General features: G+C 20.6%; 2 protein-coding genes across 2 annotated transcripts; one reads left to right on the forward strand and one right to left on the reverse strand.

Moving 5' to 3' along the window:
• Positions 1-97: 97 nt before the first annotated feature.
• LOC127289263 (TBC domain-containing protein kinase-like protein) lies at positions 98-10,005 on the reverse strand. Its single transcript, XM_051317089.1, has 13 exons — positions 9,508-10,005; positions 8,245-8,494; positions 7,654-7,882; positions 7,019-7,305; positions 6,546-6,692; positions 6,090-6,210; positions 5,774-5,935; positions 4,021-4,198; positions 3,614-3,820; positions 3,124-3,383; positions 894-1,021; positions 638-800; positions 98-317 (listed from the first exon to the last, which is right to left on the reverse strand). The coding sequence occupies exons 1-13, from the start codon at positions 9,710-9,712 to the stop codon at positions 204-206; spliced, it is 2,451 nt and encodes an 816-aa protein (XP_051173046.1). The 5' UTR covers positions 9,713-10,005; the 3' UTR covers positions 98-203.
• Positions 10,006-10,165: 160 nt separating this feature from the next.
• LOC127289265 (60S ribosomal protein L10a) lies at positions 10,166-14,765 on the forward strand. Its single transcript, XM_051317093.1, has 5 exons — positions 10,166-10,328; positions 10,800-10,955; positions 12,123-12,271; positions 12,955-13,127; positions 14,352-14,765. The coding sequence occupies exons 1-5, from the start codon at positions 10,324-10,326 to the stop codon at positions 14,520-14,522; spliced, it is 654 nt and encodes a 217-aa protein (XP_051173050.1). The 5' UTR covers positions 10,166-10,323; the 3' UTR covers positions 14,523-14,765.
• Positions 14,766-19,679: the final 4,914 nt, after the last annotated feature.

A 19,679-nucleotide genomic window follows, 5' to 3' on the forward strand; every position in this document is an offset into this window, starting at 1 on the left:
TGTAATAATAATATTAATTTAATATTAAAATTATTAATATATTAATTTATTATTAAATATTAGTTTAATATTAATATTTTTAATATTAATTTATTAATATTAGTAATAATTTATAATTATAATTAATTTTCATATAAATATATTTGTAATAAAAAATAGAAATTTTTATATACAATTCAATGAAATTATTGTAAAAAAAAAATCTAATTTCCACGAGAGGAAATTAAAATATTTGGCGATTTTGATCGAAGAGCGTAAATTCCCCCCTGAAGAGAACAAATTCCAGGAACTTGACAACTCATTAAAAATTCCGCAAACTGTAAATTGAAAATTAATTTTTATTTTTTTTTTTCTATTAAAAAAAGGGAATTGTAATTTTTTCAATAAACCAAATTAATTTAATTTTTAATTGAAATTTTGAAAATTAAATTAAATTATAATAACGAAGGTAAAAACATTAATTTTTTAAATTAAAATTAAATTTTTTAATTAAATTATAATAATTTTTGCACTAGAAGAAATAAACAATTAAAAGAAAAGAAAAAACTCAAAAAAGGTAATTTTATGTGAAACAAAAAAAAATAATTATCATTTAAAATAATTAATAATAAGAAAATTAAAAAAAGATTCAACTTACGAGAGCGTTATTTTGATCATTTGGACTAACTATAACGACAATACGTTCTTTATTTTCCGCCAATGGTCTTGTTTGTGGTCCAAGTGTTTCGAGATTTGTTTGCGATAATTGAACACTTGTAAATGGAATATTAATACTTCCCTTCACTGACGATCGTTCAAATCTAATAGCAAAAAAAAATTTCTTTACAAATTTTGAAACGATTTTTAAAAATTTTTTATTTAATTTTTCCAAAATAAAAAGAGAAAAATCTTACTGAGTTTTACTGCGAATATCGACGACAATTAATTTTTCCGGATTCTCATCTAATAATTTCAAAAAATCCTCAACACTTATTCGTGGCATTTTTTCTGTTCCCATTTCTGGTTCAATCCAATTCGCTGACTTTTGCGGAAAAAAAAGAAAGATTAATTAGATTATTTTTTGCCAAAGTCATGTTTATAATAAATAAAAATTCAAAAATTTCTTCTTGTAATTATATAATAATAAAATGCTTGGTCTGTCCTTCTGTCCTAACTTGAAGTTGATCTTTTATGATTTCACGTGTTTCTTGAATAGTAATCTTATAACGTGTCAAATTTGTGTCAAATTAAACTTGAAAATTTTAGAAATAATTAAGTTTCAAAAGATATTGTTAATTTTCAAACAATAATAAAATTTTACAGAACTAAAAATAATTTATCAAAAAAATTTGTTGGAAAACATTTTTTAAATTTAATTGAATTTTCAAAAGATTTAAAATTGAGATTTTAGAAATTAATTGAACTTCAAGTGATTTTAATTAAAATTTTATATGATTTCACTAAAAAAATTTATTAGAAATTACAGACAAAATACAATAATTTGATAATCATTTTTTAATTGAAAAATGGTTTCAGATAGTTGATTTTTCAAAGAATATTATAAAAATATTTAAAAATAATTATTTTTATTAATTAATTTATAATTTAATTATAATTTAATTTAATTTTAATTTTATAATTATTTTATAAAAATATTTAAAAATAATTATTTTTAAATATTTTTATAATATTCTTTGAAAATTCAACTATCTGAAACCATTTTTCAATTAAAAAATGATTATCAAATTATTGTATTTTGTCTGTAATTTCTAATAAATTTTTTAGTGAAATCATATAAAATTTTAATTAAAATTTAATTGAATTCCCTTAGAGTTATAATTGAAATTATTAAATTTCAACAAATTTTCGATGGAAAATTTTAGAAATAATTAAATTTTAAATGCTTTTAAATTCAAATTATTGAAAATTCAATTAATTTTGAATTCAAATTTTTTAGAATAATTAAATTTTCTTTAATTTTGATTTGAAATTTCGTAAAATAATTAAATTTCAATTAAAATTTTGGATAATAATTCATTTTTAGTTGATTTTTTATTGAAAATTTTGATAATTAATTTTGAATTGAAATTTTAGAAAATAATTAAATTTTATTTGATTTTAAATTTAGAAAATAATTGAATTTTAGTTGATTTTGAATTGAAAATTTTGAAAATAATTGAATTTTCTTTGATTTTGAATTGAAATTTTGGGAAATAATTGAATTTTAATTAAAATTTTGAATAATAATTTAATTTAAGTTCATTTTTTATTGAAAATTTGGATAATTAATTTTGAATAGAAATTTTAGAAAATAATTGAAGAATTTTATTTTATTTTAAATTGAAAACTAGGAAAATAATTGAATTTTAAAAGATTTTGAATTAAAAATTTGGAAAGTAATTGAATTTTCTTTGATTTTGAATTAAAATTTTGGAAAATAATTGAATTTTAGTTAATTTTGGAATTGAAATTTTGGAAAATAATTAAATAATTGAATTTTTGTTAATTTTCAATAGAAAAATTTGGAAAATATTTGAATTTTAGTTGATTTTAAATTAAGATTTCGGATAATAATTGAATTTTATGTGATTTTAAATTGAAAATTTGGAAAATAATTGAATTTTAAAAGATTTTGAATTAAAAATTTGGAAAATAATTGAATTGTCTTGGATTTTGAATTGAAATTTTGGGAAAATAATTAAATTTCAATTACAATTTTAAATAATAATTCAATTTTAGTTGATTTTTGATAATTAATTTTGAAATGAAATTTTAGAAAATAATTTTATTTTATTTAAATTTAAATTGAAAATTTGGAAAATAAGTGAATTTTAGTTGGTTTTTTAATGGAAAATTTTGGGTAATAATTGAATTTCATTTGATTTTAAATTGAAATTTAGAAAATAATTGAATTTTAAAAGACATTGAATTTAAAATTTAATAATTTAATAATTAATAATCTGAGGCCTATAAACATATAATTTTTATTTTTATTATTTAATATGGAATAATATTCTAATAAATTTAAATAATTATTGATAATATTAATTTTTAATTTCTCTATAACAAATAATGAAACAGTCAATTTGGCTGCGCTTGCGCGCATTTAATATTGCTAGTTAATAATAAAATAATAATAAATACCTTAGATTGATCGAATTGATGTTTTCTGTAAGTGATGCTGGTCGGTGTTTTTTGATACATTGTCATTGAATCTTTAACACACAATTCAATATCAATTTCCGGTAAATCAGAGAATAATAAAATACATTCATTAAAGCCTGAATTAAGTAAAGAATCACGTAATTGTTTTAATATTGCAAGTCCAACTAAAAGGGGAAATGATGAATCGCCCAATAAAAGTTTATCCCAAAGATGTAGAATTTTATGTAGTGGAAATACATCTAAAAAAAAGATTTAAAATTTATTATTAAATAAATAATAAATTATTAAATTAATTATAATAATTATTTATTATTAAATTATTAAATTATTTAATATTTATCTAATTCCTGCGATTTTTTTTTATTTTTTGTATTTGAAATAAAATTGAAATGAAATAATTTTCATATTATTTCTATATAGAGAAAAAAAAATCTGTAAATTGTATAAAAAAATGGTTTTTCTCACTTACGTGAAAACATTGTTAAGAACCATGGAATAGCAAATAATTCCGGTACAAAATTAATTGATTTCAAATGATTTGCTAATTGTGGATCGTGAAATGCAATAATTTGTGAAAATTTCCCAAGATATTCCTGTATCACAAATGAATTGTCTTTTAAAAAAAATTTATGAAGATATTTTGGAATGAATGCCGAGAGACATGCGAAGGCTCGAGCTAAAAAGAAAATTAATTACATAAATATAATTAACTAATTTATTATATTCTAAATATTTTTGAAAATTTTCAATTTTTTAATATTATTCTTAATAATAATAATAATAATAATAATAATAATAATTATTATTATTATATTAATAATAATAAAAATAGTGAAAAGAAATATTAATATTTAAAAAAATTTCCATTTTTTTTACCTTCGTTATTAAAATTTAAATAGAGAAAAGGCGCCGTTAATGAATCGAGTCCTTGCCAATAAACATAGTGTGAATTATCACGAACCCAGGCTTTTAATAATCTTTGTAATTTTTCGTGTCCAGTGCCGGATGAAAGTAATTCACTGTATTGATGACATCTTGGAATGTCAACTTCAATCTAAAATTTGAATTTAGAAAAATAAACAGAAAAAAAAATAATAATAAATGTTTATCTATTAAAATTACAATGCAAAATTACTTTATAAAGAAAAAAAATCAATTAGGGTCAGTCGGGGTAAATCCGAACGGGGGGTAAATCCGAACGCTAATTATTTCAGCTTAATTAAAATTTTTAAAAATAAGTTCGATATGAGAATTTTTACCTCAGATCCTCTTGAAGAGATTTTAAGTATTATCCCATTTTTTGTTTGTTAATTAGCAACAGCATAAACAAAGATAACGAGTATTGCAAAAAAGATTGAAAATCAAAGATGACACTCTTTCAGTATTTTGTCTCGTATTTGAAGAAAAAGAAGCTAAAAATTCATTTTATTATTTATAATTGTTTGTTATGAATACTAGAACAGAAACTATATTTGATTTTTGCCTTCTGTAAAATTTTATTAATAATATCAGACCGTTCGTATTTACCCAAAAAAATTGGAAAACTGGGGTAAATCCGAACGGTATTTTTAATAATTTTTTTTTACTTCAAAGCCACACAAAATTGTTTTTATTTCATTACACTATTATTTTAACATTGTAAAAGTACATAGAAAAAAGTTTTTCTTTCTATACGTATCCTCGTTAGTAATTAATAAGCAGAAACTTAATCTCTGTTCTCTCGAAGGAGTGTTTCAATTTTTTTGCCAAATGGTTTGTTGAAAAAAGTTTTTCAGGATCTTAATAAAATTTGGTATTCTACGGTTTTTGGGGTCGCTAATTACCAATTTGAAGTCAGTTTTTCAAAATTCAAAATGGCGGACGAGAATTAAAAAATTCATTGGATTCGCTCGAAAATTGTTACTCGGGGGGTTTCAGGGTTAGCAAATTTGATCATTTTTAAAAATAAGTTTTAGGAAAGTACGCCATTTTGAATTTAAAAAATTTGACTTTTATTTTTGTATTTACATTCAATCACTCCAAAATACTTTCTGTACCAAGTTTTGCAAAAATCCGTTATGATTTGATAAAGTTATTGAAGGTTTTAATTGTGTAATGCATTTTAATTTTTAACCTGTTTGATTTTTGTATTTATATATGATGCATTATTACATAATAGGTTTATTATCGTATTTTTTTTGAGTTTTTATATAAGTTTAACAATTGCAATACTTTAAATTTATTTTCCCTAAGATTTTTCTGAAATACAGTGGCGTTCGTATTTACCCCCATATTTTAGGAAAGTTGCAAAGTATCGAGGTAAATACGAACGCTAAGTTTCCTGCGATTGTAATTTATCAAAAAATTTTTCTACCCCATAAAATTGTTCTATGGAAGTAAAGTAACAACTTCATGCACCAGAATACCGGAAGTATTTTTTTTTTTAAAGAAAAAACTTATGTTATTGTTGAAACTTACTAAAAGCGTTCGGATTTACCCCAGTTGACCCTACAATAAATAATTCGATAATTTTCGATTTAGAAATTTAAAAAACAATATTTTTCAACTATACTTTAATAAATTTTCCATTTAATTTGGAAAAAAAAAATATTCTTTTTTTTGTTATTAAATAAAATAGAAAATTTTTTACCTGTCGATCGGTGTGAGTTGGAGTTTCTTTATCGATTCTCTCGTAATTATTTTCAATATCTCCAATAACATCGAGTAATGCCGCCCAAACGGCACCTCTAACAGGTGGAGGAATATCCTTGTGCGCTTCTCGACTTATTGCATTTCTCGTAATTGGATAAATCTACAAAAAAAGAAAAGAAAAGAAAAGGAAATTGAAAATATTTTAATTAAACGAATAAAGAATTTAATTTAATTTAGACAAAAAATAATTTCTAAATATTTATTATTTAAGAATTTATTAATAAATATAAAATATTGTGAAATTAAAAATTTACCTGCAGCAATCGATCGTAAAGAACAATTCTATAAAATTGATATTCCGTGTCCCTTTCGCGAATTATTAACGGAAGCTGAGAAGCCGAATCAGTCAAGTCATCCTGCGCTTGTACGTGCATTCTAAATAAATATATATTAATTTTTATTTAATTGAATAAAGAAATATTCACATAAAGTATTTCTATATTCTAATAAAGAAATTTTTCTTGTAATTTAATTACAATATTTATTATTTATCATTGCAATTTAAATGAAAAAAAAATTCGTTATTTCATTTTTTTTTGTAAATAAATAAATACTTTTTTTTTTAAACAAAAATTGAAATTTAGTTACAAAAATTTCCTATTTAGTTTTCTTTTTGTAATTTAGTAGGAAAATATTAAATTAATTTAAGAAAATTTTGCAAAAAATATGAAATATCAGAAAAATAATAATAATAATAATAATTTATTTACTGATTTGTTAGTCTTGGATAATTAGCAATAAATGGAATGTGAGATAATCTTTGACGAAGAGTATCGAGTGGAACTTTTACCACTCGAAGATCCAATAATCCCGCAGTGTCCCTTCTTCCAAACATGTGTCCCAAAAGTATCACCAAACTATAAAAAAAAAAAAATTAAATATATAAATGGTAATTTATTTTCGTTATTAATAATTTTCATAATTATTATTATTTTTAATGCATATATAAACATTTTAAAATTAATAAAAGTAATACAACTTTTCTTTGGGTGAAAATAATTTTTTTTTTAAATTATTTTGAATAAAGAAATTCTATATTTTCTATTACAAATAAATAAAATTGAAAAATTAATAAAAATAGTTATATGCAAAATGGTGGAAAATAAAAAACAAAATATTAATATTAAATAAATAAATAGGAAAAAAAAATTGATAATTTTCTCGAAATATTTTTTAATTTTACTTTGGAATTGAAAGAATTGGCGCTCTCGATCGTATTAATCCTTGTTTTTTTAATTCAACTGTTATATCACCGCCAGCAAGTTGCCATAAATAATATAATTCATCCATTTTTCTTGTTATTATTTTACTATATGCTTCATTATTGTCATTATCGTCATCGAAATTCTTGTCTATTGCAATTAAATTCTCAAATATCGACAATTGCAAAAGTTCCTCAGGAATTTTACGCGATGACGGACGAATTTTTAGACAATTTTCAATAAATTCCTTTACATTTTCGGGAAGAGCCTGAAAAAAAAAAAAAAATTGTTACTATATTACAAAATATTTCTACAATAAAAGAAAATATTTCTTTTTTTATTATAATTTTATAACTATAATTAATTATAATATAATTATAACTATAATTTAATAATATAATTATAGCTATAATTTAATAATATAATTATTATAATATAATTGTAATTATAAATAAAATAATTCCAATTTTTTAATTTTTAAATTACAATTATTATATTTAAAAAATTTGTATTTAAAATTTGATAATTGTAATTATAATTAAATAATTACAATTTTTCTTGAATATATTAATTTTTAATTATAATTTTAGAAAAAAAAAAAAAAAAAAATTTTTACCGCATAAATGTCGTAACAATTATTTTCCCTTGCTAAACGTTCGAAAATACTCGATTTACAATGAATGAGACTTAAAACTTTACGCAAACATTGAGACAATTTAACGCCAGGCCAAATTGTTTGTCTCAATAAAAGTTCAGCGATAATTATTCCCAATGACCAGGAATCAACTTTCATTCCACTTGCGCCTGATCCAAGAAATACTTCAGGTGCCGTGTATTTTGGATAACTGAAAGAAAAACGATTTTTTTAAAAAATAATTCTCTTTCAATTTTTTTTTTTTTTAAATTAGAATAAATGTTTTTCTAACTTTAATTATTTTATTTATTTATTATTATTATTTATTAATTATTATTATTATTATTATTATTATTATTATTATTATCAATTATTAATTATAATAATAGCAATAATAATAATAAAATAAATATCTATTATTTATTATTAATAATAATAAATAATAAATAATATAAATAAAAAAATAATTAAAAAATGTATTTTAAAATTTTTAATTGTTATTTAAATTTATTAATTTTTTTAATTTTTAAAAATTTTTTTTAATTTATTTTTTTTTTTAATGATTAAAAATACCCAATTGGAAATGAGACGCTTTTTCCACCATCGGTCATGTAATACAATCCAAAATTGTACAATTGTACATCACCATTTTTGTTTATTAAAATATTTTCAGGACTCAAATAGCGATGAACCAATCCAAATTTATTCATATGTTTTAGGCCCAAAAGACATTGATAGGCAATTTTTATAATATTGTCCAATGATAAATTTTCCATATAGTGCAATGCTTTTCCGCTACATTCGGCCACTACGACTGTTCTTTCTTTAAAAAGAAAAAAAAAATAGAAAAAAAAGAAACAAAATTTTTTTATTAGTCAATTAAAAATTAATTTCCATTAAAAATTTTTTTCAAATGGGGAAAAAAAATTATTTTTCTTTTAATGCAAAAAAGAATTTAATTTCAAAATAATCAAAACAAAAAATATTTTTAAACGAAAATATAATTTTTTTTCTTTTTAAATCAAAAAAGAATAAATTTTTAATACGAAAAAAAATATATATTTTTTATTTTAATCGGAAAAAATATTTATAAGTAGAAAATTATTATTACATAAATTATTATTAATAAAGAGAATATTTTTAAACAAAAATATAAATATTTTTTTTAATTGGAAATAATATTTTTAAATAGGAAATTATTATTATTATTATTATTCACAACGAGAATATTTTTAAACGAAAATATAAATTTTTTTTAATTGGAAAAAATATTTCTAAATTATTATTATTATTATTATTATTATTATTATTATTATTATTATTATTATTATTATTTACAACGACAATATTTTTAAACGAAAATATAAATTTATTTTAATTGGAAAAAATATTTCTAAATAGGAAATTATTATTATTATTATTATTATTCACAACGAGAATATTTTTAAACGAAAATATAAATTTTTCTTTTTTTAAACGGAAAAAATATTTCTAAGTAGAAAATTATTATTTTAATTGTAAAATTATATTAATTGAAAAAGTATAAATTAATCGAAAATATTATATTTTTAAGAGGAAAAAAAATTTCACTTAATCGAAAAAGAATATTTTTTTAATGGCATTAATTTATTAAAAAAAAAAAAAAAAAAAAAGAGAGAGAGAAATGAAAAAAGTAAAGAAAAATGATAGAAAATTAGAATAAAACGAGAAAAAGAAAAAAAACCTAGTTATTAATAATTAATAATTAGAAATAATAATAAAAGACAAGAATAATTATTAAGTAAATAATAAAAAATAGAAAAAATATAAAACTCTATAAAATAAAAAATTACATACCATGTTTACTTCTAATAATATCGAGATAAGTTGACAAATGTTTATGATGAATTGTTTTTAAAAATTGTGATTTTCCATAAATTGTTATTGAATTTGGTGTCAATGGAAGTCCATTGCTGCCACAAAGTTCAATTGGATGACAACGAGCAAAAAATGTCATTCCACCTAAACATCGGTCTTCATTGTCCAATAATGCAGGACTCATTTTTTCTTTTTTTTTTTATAAAAACACTAATTGTTAAAATATCTTTTTCCAAAAGAAGAATAACAATAAACAGGATTCTTTTAGGTTAGATTATATTTTTCACTTTTTACCCGCATATACGAAATGGCGATTTAAATAAAAAAAAAATTTTTAAATAATTAAATTTCACTCTCTAACTGTAAATAAAAAAAGGCACAACTGACGCCCCCTTATTTGTATAGTAATAATAAAAATAAACAATCACATTTTAGGAAATAATTTTGACAGGCTGTCAATTTTCGACTAAAAGTGGAACGGTGGAACAAGGAACGCGTATATTCTTTTCAGAAAGAAAAAAACATTTCTTTTAGGAAAATTGATAAATAGAATTAAAAATTAATTATTTAAAAACTAATTAAGTTAAATAAATAAATAAAGGGAATAAATATTAATTTTTGATAGAATTTTTTTTTTTTTGAAATTTGGCGGCAGAGCGATTGTTGCGCCACAGTGTCGATTACCGGAACTACTAACGATATATAAATAGTCCGCCATTTTGCTTTCTGTTCTTTCCAGTTTGAGTAGTTTTGGAGTGAACATCTCGTCGTTGAATCTTCGTTTTCTTCGCTATCATGGCGTATGTATTTTTATATCCATTTATTGTAAAAGAATCATATATTTTATTAGAAATTACCTATTAGAATTATATTTTTCATTCTTTCAAATCTAGCGTTCATTTAAATTAGTTTTTCAATCGCGTCTCGTTCTAATTTTTTTTTTGCCACATTGACATTTTTAGGTTAGAAACGTAGAACGTGTTCATTTTCCAATTCCATATGGAAAATAGAAGCATTTAATTATCTTACTGAAATAAATTTAATTTTACTTTGAAAATTAGTTTTTTTGTATTCTTTTTTTTCTCGAAAAATGGCAATTTTTAGGTTAGGGCGGGAAACGTTCATTTTTTTGAAAATTTCCTCATGGGGGGGAAAAAAGATCGAAAACTCATTGTAATTTTAATTTATATATATAAAATTTTCTCTAAATGTATAGAATACAGTAAAAATTGTGCAATTAAATAAAAAAAAAATTAATAAATCAAAAACAGGTCGAAAGTATCGCGTGATACTCTCTACGAGTGTGTAAATGGAATCCTTCAGAATTCCCAGGACAAAAAGAGGAAATTCTTGGAAACAGTGGAACTTCAAATTGGCTTGAAGAATTACGATCCACAGAAGGACAAGCGTTTCTCAGGCACCGTCAAGTATGTTCTCTAACCTGTTTGAGAATCATTTTTCGGTAGGGGAAAATTTCTTTTTTGAAAAGAAAAATAGATTTTGACAAAAAAAATAATTTTATTGAATTTTTTAATTGTAAAATCGAAAGTGTAAAAAAAATGAATCGAACTCCGAAAAATGTTGTCTCTTTATAATCAGGAAGCCGAGGAAGCTCGGCGGACCTGCACCCAGGGTCTTAAATAAATTGGGGAGGTATTTATACCGAACAAATTTTTTATTTTTTTTCGTAAAAAAAAAAAAAAACTCCGGGTCACGTTCCACACGTGATTTGGGAGGTAAGTTACATATTTTTTTTTTCTCTATAATCGCGTTGTGTAAAACGTTCAATGATGGTTTATTTAGCATGTATTAACAGAATTTTCATCAATGTTGATCAATTTTCATTCTGAGGGCATTTTCACAACGTTAATTACAATTTTTTTCTTAATGGGATTGTAATTGAGTAAATATTGTATTTACTGTGTTTATTTTTATTTATTTTATAAATATTTATTATCAAATTTTACGAAGCTGAAGTACGCAACGTTTATGATAAACGATTTTTAAAGAAATAATTTTTTAAAATGTAAAAATTATATAATTTTTTGTCTAAAAAATATTTCTTGTAGTTTTTATAAAATCAACAAATTAGAAAAAAAATTATTTTTAGGCAAAAAATTATAGAATTTTTTATTTTAAAAAATTATTTCTTTAAAAATTGTTTATATAAACGTTGCGTACTTCAGCTTCGTCAAATTTTAAAATAATTTTCTTTACAATTTCTTTTAGTTTTTGTTCCATATTTTAAAATATTTTAAATATATTTTCTTATAATATTTATTTTTCACGTATTTTTAAATATATATTTATTTACCGTTTGCATATTTTTTAAATATATTTATAAATCTTTGGCATATTTTTAAATATATTTATTTTTTTACATTTATTTTTTAATTAACTTTCATATATTTTTTTTTTTATTTAAAAGTTTTGAAATTCATTTTTGGCGCCTTAATATCGAACCGAGGCTTATTATTATTATTGTTATTATTAATTGGTTTTTTGTAATAAAAAATAATTTTTGAAATTTATACGAGGATTTATTTTTTTTTTTAATTATTATTTTCAATTGTTTATTTAATATTTACTTAAAGGTTGAAGAATATCCCAAGGCCAAAAATGCAGGTTTGCATTTTGGGAGATCAACAACATTGTGACGAAGCAAAAGCCAATAATATTCCATTTATGGATGCTGAAGCTTTAAAGAAACTTAACAAGAACAAAAAACTTGTCAAGAAACTTGGTAAGAAGATTTTTTATAATATTTTTTTTAAAATAAATCTATTTTTTTTTTATTGACACTAAAGCAAATTTGTGTCAATTAATGTAAAAAAAAAAAAATTTATGTAAATTATTAATAATATAATAATTATTTTTAAAAAATATTAAAAATAATAATTATTTAAAATAATATTGTTAAAAATAGTAATTATTTAAAACAATATTATTAAAATATAAAAATACATTGTACGAATGGGCACTGCCCGTATACTCTGAATAAATAAATAAATAAAAATAATAATTATTTAAAACAATATTATTGTTAAAAATAATAATTCCTTCCCAAAAGCACCAGCTTTGTGTATAAAAAAATTGCAGAGTTGGTCGTCAGTGGAAGGAGATTAAAATTCTTCACTAGGTGTGGACATTGCGCTAAATCGCATTGAGCCTCAATCCGTGTTGAGACATTTTTTTTATGAAAATTAGGAAAAAAGAATATTTAATTTCAATTAACAAATAATTTTGTATTTTTCATATTTTTTTTTTTTTATAATAAAAATAGAAAAATACAAAAGAAAAATTTGTTATTAATTTAATATTATTAATTTAAAAAAAATAATTTTCTTTTTAAATTAAAATTTAGATGAATTAAAATTAATTAATAATTAATTATTAAAAAAAATTTTCTTTATTTTTAATTTATAGCAAAGAAATACGACGCTTTTCTCGCGAGTGAATCGCTCATCAAGCAAATTCCACGTCTCTTGGGTCCAGGCTTAAATAAAGCCGGTAAATTCCCTGGTCTTCTTTCTCACCAGGAGTCAATGGTCGGAAAAATCGACGAAGTTAAAGCCACCATCAAATTTCAAATGAAGAAGGTAAAAAAAAAAACAAATTTCTTCAATTTTTCAATTGTGAATTTTTATAAAAGAATTTTCCTCGAAATTTACTTTCTTTTTTTTTACAATAAAACATAAATTTCGAAAAAAAAATTCTAATATTAATTAAAAAAAATTCTGTTAATTGAGAATTCTGCTAAATTAATATTCGGTTAAATTTGATTTAAATTAAATTAATTGGATTTTGAAATTATTCAATATATTGTCAATTATTAATAATAATCAGGGTGTCTAACGGTCAGGGAAGTCATGGAAAGTCAGGGAAAAGTCAGGGAATTTTGTTGGTCAGGGAAATGTCAGGGAATTTCAGAAAATTTAATTCCAAGTCAGGGAAATTTCTGTAAATTTCTATAAAAATTAAAATTTTTTGTGAGTTTAAAAATTTTTAAATCTAAAAAAACTTGAATGGTTTTTATTACCATTTGTTACTACCATTAGAAATGAATTTATTGTTAAATATGTCAGTAATCATATTTTTGTCAAAAAAAAAGCAGAAATAAGGTTATTAAAAAGTCAGGGAAAAATCAAAAAATGTCAGGGAGGAGTCAGGGAAAAGTCAGGGAATTTTTTTCTCAATTTTTGTTAGACACCCTGATAATAATTATTTATTTATTTGTAATTAAACAGGGTGTCTACTAGTCCTGGAAATGTCCTTGAAAGTCCTGGAATTTTAATTTTTGTCCTTGAATTTTTTATATTTTGCTTTTAAATTTTCAAAAATTTCTAATTTTGTCAATCAAGTTAAAAAAAAATTCATTAAATAAGTAAAATGAAACTTTTACTTAAGTAATTAATTAATTTTTTAATAATTTCTGAAAACAATAGTTAAACTAAAATTTTTTTTATTCCTTAAGGTCCTGGAAAAATAAGAAATTTGTCCTGGAAAGTCCTGGAATTTTAATTCAGATTTTTAGTAGACACCCTGTTAAAGAAGGCAAAAAGTTTATAAAAACCCTGTATTGGGTATACAATGAAATAAATTTATTTAATAATTGTTATTATTATTTAGGTAATAATTATTGTTATAAATATTAAATAATAATTATTATTATTTAGGTAATAATTATTCAAATATGTTTAAATTATAATAATTATTCTTTATTGGAGTTATATTGATTCTTTTTTTTTTTTTTTTTTTAATATTTACATTTGAATAATAATAAAGTGGGGAAATAATTTTCGATTTTCTTTTTTTTTTTATAGGTATTATGTCTATCTGTTGCCGTTGGACACGTGGACATGTCACAAGACGAGCTCGTCCACAATATTCATTTGTCAATCAATTTCCTCGTGTCATTGTTGAAAAAACATTGGCAAAATGTACGATCACTTCACATCAAATCGTCAATGGGTCCACCACAAAGACTTTACTAAATATTTTGTTATTTTTTAACAAAAACTCGATGATAAAAAAAAAAAGAAAGAAAACTCCACTCCGATAACAATGTTTTCTCTTAAAATAAAGAAAAAAGCAAACATTGTTTTGGAAACAAAAAAATTATTGTCTTTCTTTCTACACCAATAATTCTCATGATTTTTTTTATTTTACGATGGAAAAAAAAGAAATGTCATCGAGACATTAAATTTAAAAAAAAAATTTTTTTTTAAAGTTTAAAATTATTTTTTTTATAGTTTATAATAACGAAATTGAATATTACAAATTTTAATTTTACCAAATTCTTTGGTACAAATTTAAAAAAAAAAGAGTAGAAAAAGCGGATTTTTTTTTAAATTGAAAGCACGAAAATTTAATAATAATAATAATGAATACAAAATTTATTTTTAAAGGTTTTTTTTATTGTTAAGGAAATTTTTGGGAAAAATTGAATGAAAAATCGGGGAAAAGTCGAAAAAAATAGAATTTTTCTTTCTTTCTATTGAAAAAATTAAAATTATAGAATATAATACATAATAAATACGAAATTTTTAAGAATGAAAAATTTTCATTTCGATTGGTTAAACTAATTTTAGAGAGAAATTTAATAGAAAATCAGAACAAAGTGGGGGAAAAAAATAGAATTTTCCTCCTTTTTTTTCAATGAAATAAATGAAAATTTTATAATAATTATAATAAAAAATTACGAAATTTAAAAAAAAAAATTTCATCTCAATTGGTTAATGAAATTTGATAGAAAATCGTTTCAAAGTCGAGAGATAATAGAATTTTCCTTTTATTTTATTGAAAAAAAAAATGGAAATTGTAAATAAAAACGCCAAATTTTCATTTCGATTTTTTAAGAAAATTTTAGTAGATAAAAAAAATCGCGACAAAGTGGGGAAAGAAAAAGAATTTTCCTTTTTATCACTGGAATAATGAAAATTGCAAATAAAAAACGATTCTTTTTTTTTAAATACAAAATTACCGGAATATTTTTTGTTCTTAATTTTTATCCAATTCCTGTTTAAAGCGGCAAACATTTTGATTTATAAAAACTGCTTTTCAATTTTTTTTTTCCGAATTTCTGCTTAAATTTTATTTTCGAAAAAATAGAAATTAAAATATGACGAATTTTTTGTAAATTAAAAATTGTAATTTTATTTTAGAAGAAATTGGAGCATTTTTATAAAGAAATGGAAATTTTTCGTTCTTTTTATTTCCATGTTAATTTTTTAAGATATATATATATATATATAAATATGCCTATTGTATTAATTTTTGTTTGTGTTTGGTTTTCTTTTTTTTTCTGAATTCAAAAAGGATGCGGGCTGTGCGTGCGTTTTGTGTTCTCTATTACAATTTCGAAGAGAGGTGAATGATGAAGAGACGATGGGAAAGTAAACAAGACACGCTGTCGCCAGATGTGATTTTATTTCTTTCAAAAAAGAAAAAAAAAAGATCCGGATTTCAAACGGAACAGGATATGCGTCGTCTTCTCGTTTACATTTCGGAAATAGGTGTTTCTTTTTTTGGATTGTTTTTTCGGAACACGGAAACAGTCTTTTCACCGGCTTTTAAGGTTTAGATTTTTAGTTTCCTTTTAAATATTATTTTATTTTATTTGATTTTAATTTTGATTTTATTTAAAAATTTTAATTTTTACAAATTATTTTTCACTTTTTATTGTTTTCTATTTGTACATTTTTTTTTATTTTTACCGTTTCTTTTATATTTATTTAATAAAATTAATTTTGTTTACAATAACAGAATTTAAAATAAGAAATTCGTAAGATTTTACAATATTAGAATTAGAAAATTTACAATACTTTTTTTTTATTATACTGGTAATAATTAACAATAAATTATTTTATTATACTGGTTTGTTATAACATTAATGTTTATTATATTATAAAAGAAAATACAAATGTAAATTTTAAAAACTAAAAATTTTTTTTAATCGATTTTAGAAATTTAGAATTATTTCAATTTAAAAATTGAAAATTATACTGGCATTGTAATTTTTAATACGTTAAAATTGTAAAATTTGCGTTGCAACTGTAGTAAATTTTTAAAACTCCAAATATTAGAAATTTGAAAATACAATTATTGTAAATTCAAAAATTCCAATATTTAACATTTTTTTAAAAAAAATATTAAATCATAAAATTTATTTATATTTTTTTTTCTCATGGAAAATATTCGCGATTAATCCGCGAGTTTTTTTATCCGCCATAAAAATTTGAACAAATTTAAAAGTGAAGTAAAAAATATAACTATTGGGAATTCGCAAAAAAATTTTCGATATAAATTTTAATATTCCGGGATTATAAAAATTTACAATATTCTTTAATAAATTCCAAATATTGTAAATTATTAAATGTTATTAAAAAAAAATGAATTTTTATAAACAAATTTCGATGTGTGATACAAAATTTTCCAGATCGGTATTGTTTTTTAAATATTATTTAATAAAATTGCAAAAATTTTTAAATGCCAGTAAAGTAAATTTGAAAAAATTCTAAATATTGGAAATTAAAAATTCTATTTTTCTATATACTTAAAAATTCTGTTTTTATTCAAAAATTTTATTTTTCTACATTCAGGCCTCGGATTATACGACTTTTTCGACTATTTCCGACTTTTTTCGACTTATTTCAATAAAATGCGACTATTTCGACTTTTTTTTACATTTTAAAAAAAAAATTTTAAATAAAATATATTTTTTTTTAGTATAAAATGCAAATCTTCTTTATTTCAATTATTTAACAAATTTTTAACTAAAATTCTTCACTAAATTAATTATTCTTAATAATTTTTAATGAAATTCATTACAAATTAAATTATTTCAAATTATTTCTCAATTAAACAATTGTTTATAATTTAAAAAAAATATCAAATAACATTATTAAAAATTTTTAATTCAAAACCATAAATCAATTCAAAATCAAATAAAATTCAATTATTTTCAAAAATTTTAATTCTCAAAATCAACTAAAATTCAATTATTATTACCCAAAATTAATTATTATCAAAATTTTCAATCAAGTAAAATTAAATTATTATCCAAAATTTCAATTCAAAATCAAAGAAAATCCATTTATTTTCAAAATTTTAAATTCAAAATCTTTTAAAATTCAATTATCTTTCAAATTTTCAATTTAAAATCAAATAAAATTTAATTATTTTCCGAATTTTCAATTCAAAATCAACTAAAATTCAATTATACTCAAAAATTTTAATTTAAAATTAATTATTATCAAAATTTTCAATCAAAAATCAACTAAAATTCAATTATTTTCAAAAATTTTAATTCAACATCAACTAAAATTCAATTATTACCCAAAATTAATTATTATCCAAAATTTCAATTCAAAATCAAAGAAAATCCATTTATTTTCAAAATTTTCAATTCAAAATCTTTTAAAATTCAATTATTTTCCAAATTTACAATTTAAAGTCAAATAAAATTAAATTATTTTCCGAATTTTCAATTCAAAATCAACTAAAATTCAATTATACTCAAAAATTTTAATTTAAAATTAATTATTATCAAAATTTTCAATCAAAAATCAACTAAAATTCAATTATTTTCAAAAATTTTAATTCAACATCAACTAAAATTCAATTATTACCCAAAATTAATTATTATCCAAAATTTCAATTCAAAATCAAAGAAAATCCATTTATTTTCAAAATTTTCAATTCAAAATCTTTTAAAATTCAATTATTTTCCAAATTTACAATTTAAAGTCAAATAAAATTAAATTATTTTCCGAATTTTCAATTCAAATTCAACTAAAATTCAATTATACTCAAAAATTTTAATTCAAAATTAATTATCAAAATTTTCAATCAAAAGTCAACTAAAATTGAATTATTATCAAAAATTTCAATTAAAATTCAATTATTTTCTAAAATTTGAATTTAAAAGCTTCTAAAATTTAATTATTTCTAAAAATTTTCCATCGAAAATTTTTTGAAATTTAATAATTTCAATTATAATTCTAAGGAACTTTAAATATTTTTTAACTATTTTTGTAATATTCTTTGAAAATACAACTATTTGAAACCATTTTTCAATTAAAAATGGTTTTCAAAATTATTGCATTTTTGTCCGCAATTTCTAAAAAAAAAAATTTTTTTAGTGAAATCATCAAAAATTTTTAATTAAAAATCACTTGAAATTCAATTAATTTTAAAAATGTGAATTGTAAATCTTTGAAAATTCAATAACATTGAAAAAAATGTTATCTAAAATTATTTAATAAATTATTTTTAGTTCTGTAAAATTTAATTATTGTCTGAAAATTAACAAAATCTTTTTGAATTTCAATTATTTCTAAAAATTTCAATTTTATCCCTTACAAAAGTATTATTATTTAAAAAAAAAAATTTTTATTTAAAAATCTGTAAAATATTTTTGTTAAAATAAAAAAAAAATCGATTTTTTCGACTTTTTTTTGGAATATAAATCGACTTCAACTAAATTAAAACGACTAAAACTAAAACTAAAACGCCTTTAAGTCGATCCGAGGTCTGTAAATTTTAAAATTCTATTTTTGTTTATTTGCAAATTCTACTTTTCTATATTTAAAAGTTTTGTTTTTGTTTATTTAAAAATTCTGTTTTTTCTTTATTTGAAAATTCTATTTTTCTATATATTTAAAAATTCAGTTTTTGTTTATTTGAAAATACTATTTTTATCGGTTTTTGTTTATTTAAAAATTCAGTTTTTTTTTTATTCGAAAAATCTAGTTTTCACCATTTAAAAATTCTATTTTTGTTTACATAAAAAATTGCAAACTAAAAAAAATTTTTTAAATAATTTTTTTTCTTTTTGCAGGAAAATATTGTCGAGAGTTGATTTCAATTTTTTTTTTTTGCCCACCACAAAAAAAAACCACTAAATATAATATTATAATTTTTTGGAAGCCTCGCGCGCGAGGGATGAAAGAAATAACCGCGCAGGTGTCCATGAATACGATCTCTTGTTTTTGAGCCCCTATGAATCCCCCTCCTCCTCCTCCTTTTTTTTTTTTTTTCTCTCTCATCTCTCGTTCACAATCCTTGAAGAAGGAGGAGCCGAGGAGAAAAGAGAAGAGGGAGAGGGGAGAAAAGGGGACCTTAAGGCCCAAAGGGTCCATCAGCTTATT

This window comes from Leptopilina boulardi, unplaced genomic scaffold, assembly GCF_019393585.1.
Source record: "Leptopilina boulardi isolate dan_hultmark-lab unplaced genomic scaffold, ZJU_Lbou_2.1 LbouV2_40, whole genome shotgun sequence".
In the NCBI taxonomy this organism is placed as follows: domain Eukaryota; kingdom Metazoa; phylum Arthropoda; class Insecta; order Hymenoptera; family Figitidae; genus Leptopilina; species Leptopilina boulardi.